The following is a 7,751-nucleotide window of genomic DNA, read 5'->3' on the forward strand; positions in this document are numbered from 1 at the left end:
ATCTTCAGGAATCGTCGAGCATTTCGTGCTCAGTCTCCGCGGTGGTGTTGCGTTCTTCTCCGCCAATTGGTTCACTATACATTGTCGTGGCGTTGTCTTGCCTTTCATTCCCATCGCCGTTGTCGTCACTCGCTCCGCTATAGGCGTGCAGCTTCCGGCCCACACGGCTCTTATAAAAGTGAGGCTGCGCAGTGTAAAGACACATGCTAAGTTATATCTAGTACTTCTCTCAGGGTTCAGTAGTACTGGATGTGTTTACTCATGAATAAGAGATCTAAATAAACGTGCACTTCCTCCTTCGCACTTACCACTTCTTAAGCGGCATATGACGCCTGTGTGGGAAAAGTAAGCTTTAGAGGGGCCTTAAACCAACTATTTACAAAATTTCGAGAACACATTGGAACGAGTAAAGTGCTTGCCAGAAAATTCATTACCGAAACAATTTTAAAGCGAGGCTTTCTTTGTGAATTCCCCTGGGTTTCCCTGACCATAGCAGCAGCGCTGGCTGCAGACGTTGACGAATAGGTTCTCCTGACGAATGGGTTCCCTGGCCGATCCTTGACTGACTGAGGAATGAAACTAACTGAATAAGTGATGAATGCATGCTCATATACCACTAATCTCATTCAGATTTAACGTGTCAAAGCCATGGAATCACAGATCTCTGCAAACTCTACAAAATGAAAAGAAACGCTTTTTCAAAACAGCTAAGCGACTAAATACTCCTGCACATTGATCGAAACTAAACTCCTGTGAAACCACACATTGTCGCGCCGTTCGTAAAGCTAAGAACATTTTTTTTTGCATGACTTACAGTCCCTGATGACTACCAATCCTCAAAAAAGTTTGGCATGCTATTTCCCCGACTTCCTCTCCAAATAACATATCACTACAAGATGGAAATGGTAATTTGATAGAAGAAGAAAAATGTACCGAAGTCTTAAACAAATGTTTCACATCGGTATTCACAAAAGAAGACTGTTCAAATATTCCTAGTGTTACCGACGTCACTTATACGTATATGAACCGCATTGGATTAACAGTTGAAGGTATCGCATCCGTTATGAAGAAACTTAAGGTATCCACAAGCTCTGGTATTGATGGTATCAACACTAAGATGCTCAAACTAACCACTATTCCTTGCAATTTAATCTTTCACCACATCTTTAATCAATCATTATCCACTGGTACACTTCCACATGATTGGAAATTGGCAAAGTGATACCCATCTTCAAATCTGGAAATAAAAGTGATTTAAATAACTATCGCCCCATATCCCTCACTAGCATTCCTTGCAAGATACCTGAACACCGCATTGCATCTAATATTGCACAACATTTAGAAAATAACCTTTACTTTCTTCCCCAACAGCATGGCTTTAGAAAGGGTTTGTCTTGTGAAACCCATCTACTTGAATTCACTCATGATCTTCATTCTAATATGGATGGCAACTCACAGACAGACTGCATATATGTCGATTTTTCTAAAGCATTCGATCGTGTCGCACATTTTCGTTTAATTACTAAACTGTCTTCCCTTAATCTTCATTCTCTAACTATATCTTGTCTCCCGAACTTTCTATCGTCACGCAAACAGTTTACATGGGTTAGTAACACCTCATCTCCATTATCTGACGTTACTTCTGGAGTTCCTCAGGGTAGCGTCCTGGGTCCTTTATTATTTCTCATCTACATTAATGGCATTCACCTCATATCACATCAAACATCCGTTTGTTCGCCGACGATTGCATCATATACCTGCCAAAAGTATAAGTCCAGCAGATCATCTGGCACTACAACAGGATCTCGACCTAATCCCATTCTGGTGCTCAAAGTGGCAGATGACGGTTAATACTGTGGAATGCAAACTAATGACATTCCGCCGAAAGCACTCAACTTACACATATTCTCTCAACAATAAACCTATATTGGCAACGAACCACTATAAGTACCTTGGCATTAACTTCACTTCGAATCTATCCTGGTCAACGCACATTGAAAAAATTACTGCCATAGCATCGCACACACTCGGATACCTGAAACGTAATCTTCATATGGCGCCATCCATAACACGTAAACTAGCATATCAAACATTTGCCCGTCTACAACTCGAATATGCATCATCCATCTGGCCACCTGACCAAGCCTATCTCATCGACTTACTAGAATGTGTGCAAAACCGCGCTGCACGTTTCATTGCGCGTGACTAACATGAAGGCTTCGTTATCACTACCATCCCTGGAATTGCGCAGGAAGATAGCCACTCCATGTTTACTCCATTAAGACATCTACAGCACGCACGTAAATACATTGCTATAATCAAAGCCCCATCACATATCTCGCAGGCTTCATAATCAGCATAGTTTTGCTCGTCATTTCGGCCGCACCCAGGCATCTAACGCATCCGCACTAGCACGTGCCGCAGTTCAATGGAATAACCTCCCTGATGGTGTAGTATGCATTCGTGATCACGTGGCGTTTAGAAATAAAATACTAAGTATTTATGAATGAGTTTCCTAAGCATATCTTTTATATTCGTGTTTATTCATTGTACATTGACATCTCGACCAGTTCAAATGTGTGCAACTCATATTAGTGTCATATTATTACAGTGTACGTTATCTCACATTTTAGCATTTGTAAAATACCTGGCTTTTGAATTCTTTTCGTTTGTTTTGCGTTCTTGACAAATAACTATTGTATAGTCCCCCTCACATAATGCTCCTACTTGGAGACTGCGAGGTATTTGTAAATAAATTTAGATAAGGGGAGGGATAACCGTTGACGGCCAGTCCACCAACATATCACACGTAATTATCGCATGGTCAAAGTTGTGCCGATCCTGGAGTCGCTACAAAACCACGTTGGGTGCAGAAAGATTTCCAAAGGGAAAGGAGGTAGGGGGGGGGTCTATACTATCGACTGAGAAGAAAAAGAATGTGGCTTTCGCCTTCGTGTCGTCTTAGGCAAACGCATAAGCACGTGTGAGTTTTATATGGACCTCTTATACGAAATGGAGACATTTTAAGTGTAGGTAGTTTGTGTAATGTACATAGCTGGCCGACATCTCACCGCCTTAGGTGAAACGCGACGGAATCTGCGCAGTGTGTCTCTCATCCACTGTTCGGTGCTGCCGTGCAGTCCACACCAGCGGCCGTGACCTCCACCTGTCAGCGTGGGGAACTCGATATCGGCGCTCGAGTAGAGCACCGAGTGATAGGGGCGGCTGTCGTTGAAGAACCTGCTGGCCCGCTCGACGTAGAGACTGTCGCCCGAACCGGTCTCGATGCTGCCTTCGAACAACCCACGGTGAAGAGAGCCGAACACTCGGCTGCGGGGCTTACCTGGAGGTCACATGTAAGTTTTTGTTCATGTCAACCCATTCTCATGAACTAGGAGAACTAAAAGTGGCGAGGTCGAGCTGAACGGAATCCAACTGTATGGAATCCAAGAAGATTAATATGCTGCAGCATTATTAGTTTCATTGCTTCTGGGTATAGTAAACATAGTGAAATTTCATACGTCACCCTGTGAAGACATCACATATGACTACTAGCTCAACCTAGATTGGTTTTAGTGTAGCACAAACACGACGAATCGGAAGCTGACGGTAACTTTTGAAGAAAGGGTAGTAAGATAACATGGGTGGTAAGATCAGCCTTAAGTTCTCTATAGGGGTTCAAGTGACATTACTGTTATTGCCAGCGTCAGCTCAGAATCACTTGCTTGAAGGTTGGGATGTCAAACATCATAAGAAAATAGCGACTAAATCAAGCAAGTTCTGACAATATTTCATATTGCAAGAAAACAGTCACCGACATAGTTACACTACCAACCCAGCCTTGCGACTTCGGCACTGGAACTAAAAAATATGGAAGCTTGTTGCTCAACTATTCCCTAAAGTGGTCCATACTATCTCAGTAAATACTACTTGCTAACCAAGGTCTCGCGATTGCTAATGATGGCATTGTAAAGAGGTTTATTGGGCGAGCCGAACGAACGGGTGGTAGCTTGGAAAAGTACGCAGGTAGAACAAGATGGTGGTGTTCCAACGCCGATCTCGTGCCTTTCTCTCGCGATGATGATAGCTGAGCCCGTGTCTTCAACGTCTTCCTTTCTTCATTATAATTTCCCCCGTCGAGAAAGATGAAGCCACCTTGGCGATCTAACAGGTGGGAACAAGCGGGTCGAAGTACGGCTTGAGGCGTTCTACGTGAACGATATCATGTCCACGCCGACGACGGTCGCTGGGCGGCGTAAGAGGTTCAATGGCGTAGTTGACGGGTGAAGTACGCTCGACCACGCGGTAGGGACCATGATAATTTGAGAGTAGTTTGGGAGACAAACCAGGAGCGGACGGCGGTACATGCAGCCACACAAGTGCTCCAGGAGCGAACGTTGCGGCAGGAGGATGATTGTCATCGCGGGTCTCTTTCTGGCGCTGTTGGTCGGCCGTAGTAAACTGTTTGGCTAGTCTGCGGCACTCTTCAGCGTAACGGGCGGCGTCCGACACGGGTGTGCACTCGGAGGCGTCTGGTGAGTATGGCAGCAAAGTGTCGATAGTGTGTGACGGCTGGCGACCGTACAGAAGGAAGAATGGGGAAAACCCAGTTGTGACTTGCGTAGCGGTGTTATACGCGTATGTCGCAAATGGAAGAACGAGGTCCCAGTTTGTTTGATCAGATGCAACATGCGTCGCAAGCATGTCACCCAGAGTCCGATTAAACCGCTCAGTCAAACCATTTGTCTGAGGGTGGTAGGCTGTACTCGTCCGGTGTACAATGTGGCACTGGTGGAGAAGTGCTTGGATTACATCGGAGAGAAATACCCGCCCACGGTCGCTCAGGAGTTCGCGAGGAGGACCGTGACGAAGCACAAATCGATTGAGAATAAAGATGCGACGTCCTGTGCTGTCGCTGTGGGAAGAGCAGCGGTTTCGGCGTACCGTGTAAGGTGGTCCACGGCAACGATAGCCCATCGGTTGCCTGCCATTGTCAATGGCAATGGTCCATAAAGGTCAATTCCAACGCGGTCAAATGGACGGTCTGGGCACGGAAGTGGCTGTAATGAACCTGCTGCAGGATGTGGTGGTTTTTTCCGCCGCTGACACTCGTGGCAGCCGCGAACGAACTGGCGGACGAAGCTGAACATTCCGCGCCAGTAATACCTTTTCCGTAGACGTTCGTAGGTCTTGAAGACGCCGGCGTGAGCACATTGCGGGTCGGAATGAAAGGACGCGCACATTGTAGAGCGCAGCGTTCGGGGAATAACTAGGAGCCACTTCCTACCATCGGGTGAGTAGTTACGCCGGTACAAAAGGCCATCCCGAATGCTGAAGTGTGGTGCCTGGCGTCGCAGTGTTCGAGTGGTCCGAAGCGTGGGTGCCTCACATAAAACGTCAAGGAGCGAAGCTATCCATGGGTCTTTGCGTTGTGCAGAAGAGACGGTGTCCACGTCAAGAGCTGACAACGAGGGGTCGATAGTGGAAATGGATGAAGACTCTGTGGATAATGGGGACCGCGACAGTGCATCAGCGTCGGCGTGCTTGCGGCCGGAACGGTATATAACGCGGATGTCATATTCTTGAAGCCGAAGAGCCCAACGGGCAAGACGACCTGATGGATCCTTTAGCGAAGACAACCAGCATAACGCGTGGTGGTCCGTAACGACATCAAACGTACGGCCATAAAGGTATGGGCGGAACTTGACAAGCGCCCAAACTATCGCCAAGCATTCTTTCTCGGTGACGCTATAGTTCGACTCAGCCTTGGTGAGAGCTCTGCTGGCGTATGCGACGACATACTCGGCGAACCCATGCTTCCGTTGTGCGAGAACCGCACCGAGGCCGACACCGCTGGCGTCAGTGTGAACCTCAGTAGCCGCTGTAGGGTCGTAGTGCCGCAATATAGGTGGTGATGTGAGGAGACGACGGAGTGTGGAGAATGCATGGTCACACTCGGAAGACCATGACGAAATATCGGTGGCGCTGCTTAAAAGTTGGGTCAGAGGCGCAATAATAGAGGCGAAGTTGCGCACAAACCGGCGAAAGTAGGAGCATAACCCGACGAAGCTCCGTAACTGCTTCACAGTCGTCGGTTTGGGGAAGTCGGCGACAGCACGTAGTTTGGCCGGGTCTGGAAGTATACCGTCCTTTGATACGACGTGACCGAGAATCGTAAGTTCCCGTGCAGCGAAGCGGCACTTCTTGAGATTGAGTTGGAGCTGCGCATTCTTCAGACACGTCAGGACGTGTTTCAAGCGTTCGAGATGTGTTGCGAAATCTGGCGCAAAGACAACAATATCGTCGAGGTAGCAGAGACAGATCTGCCACTTCAAACCCCGTAAAACCGAGTCCATCATGCGCTCGAAGGTGGCAGGCGCATTGCAGAGGCCGAAGGGCATGACATTAAATTCATATAGACCGTCGGGTGTCACAAAGGCTGTCTTTGGACGATCAGCATCTGCTAGGGGCACCTGCCAATACCCAGAACGCAAATCTAACGATGAAAAAAACTCGGCGCCTTGTAAACTATCAAGGGCATCGTCAATCCTGGGCAAAGGGTACACGTCTTTTCGAGTGATCTTGTTTAGGCGCCGGTAATCCACGCAGAACCGAATCGAACCATCCTTTTTCTTAACTAGAACGACAGGTGATGCCCATGGACTTTGTGATGGTCGAATAACGTCGCGTTGAAGCATATCGTCAACCTGTTCGCTAATAACTTGGCGTTCCGCCGCGGAAACACGGTATGGTCTTTGTCGCACAGGCGTGTGGGAGCCGGTGTCGATGTAATGAAGAATGGTAGAAGTTCGGCCAAGGGCAGGTTGAGCAACATCGAAAGAATCGCGGAATCGGTGCAGTAGGTGGAGAAGATCAGATCGTTGAGATGGCGACAGTCCATCTGCGATCGACGAATCGAATAGTTCGGAAGCTGGTACATCATAGTTGTTAAGGGCACTGATGGCGTCGAGGTCGCTACGAGATGAATCATGCTGCACAGTAAAAATTTCTTCCTTATCAATGGGCTGCACGCATCCAAGAGATTCACCCTTAAACAGGTTGAGGGGATACGGAAGGGGATTAGTGAGGCAGAGAACACTGGTTCCATTCGAAATTGAAATTGTCGAATAAGGCAGAAGAAGTGGTTTCCGACTAAGCAAGAGGCTCGATGGTTCAAAGAATGCAGCTCCATCACACACGCCGTTGCAAAACACAGGGAGCAAAACAGCTGCTGTCGGGGGAATTTCGGCGTCTTCTTGGACGACTAGCTTGTGTGCGGCTTGATCATCGTGGCCGTAGGGCTGGTCGTACAACGGGAAGAGTTCAAGTGCGGATCTGGCACAATCGATAACAGCCTGATTGCGCGATAGAAAATCCCAGCCAAGTATGATGTCGTGAGAGCAGGAGGAAAGGACGATAAACTCAACAATGTAGGGGTCCTCCGCGATGATGAGTCGGGCAGTGCAGGCGGCTATAGGCCGAACAGGTTCTCCATTCGCGGTACGTAAGGACATCGCATCAAGAGGCGTGGTCACTTTTCGAAGCTTGCGACATAGTTTAGCGTCTATAACGGAAACGGCAGCACCGGTATCGACAAGAGCATATGTATGGGCGCCTTCTACAAAAACTTCAACAATATTCGACGGCAAAGTTCGAGGACTTGAGCATTTCGACAGCGCAGTTCTTGCCTCCTGAACTGCGGCGGCTAGTTTCCCTCACTTTCAGGTGCTGGTCGACGACGCATGGGCGAC

The 7,751-nt window shown here is 47.8% G+C and overlaps 1 protein-coding gene across 1 annotated transcript; it reads right to left on the reverse strand.

Moving 5' to 3' along the window:
- Positions 1 to 4: 4 nt before the first annotated feature.
- LOC119394963 (retrovirus-related Pol polyprotein from transposon 17.6) lies at positions 5 to 6,802 on the reverse strand. The gene is made up of 3 exons (XM_037662259.2): positions 5,288 to 6,802; positions 3,072 to 3,343; positions 5 to 184 (listed from the first exon to the last, which is right to left on the reverse strand). The coding sequence occupies exons 1-3, from the start codon at positions 6,696 to 6,698 to the stop codon at positions 5 to 7; spliced, it is 1,863 nt and encodes a 620-aa protein (XP_037518187.2). The 5' UTR covers positions 6,699 to 6,802.
- Positions 6,803 to 7,751: the final 949 nt, after the last annotated feature.

The sequence above is a fragment of the Rhipicephalus sanguineus genome, chromosome 5, assembly GCF_013339695.2.
Source record: "Rhipicephalus sanguineus isolate Rsan-2018 chromosome 5, BIME_Rsan_1.4, whole genome shotgun sequence".
NCBI lineage: Eukaryota > Metazoa > Arthropoda > Arachnida > Ixodida > Ixodidae > Rhipicephalus > Rhipicephalus sanguineus.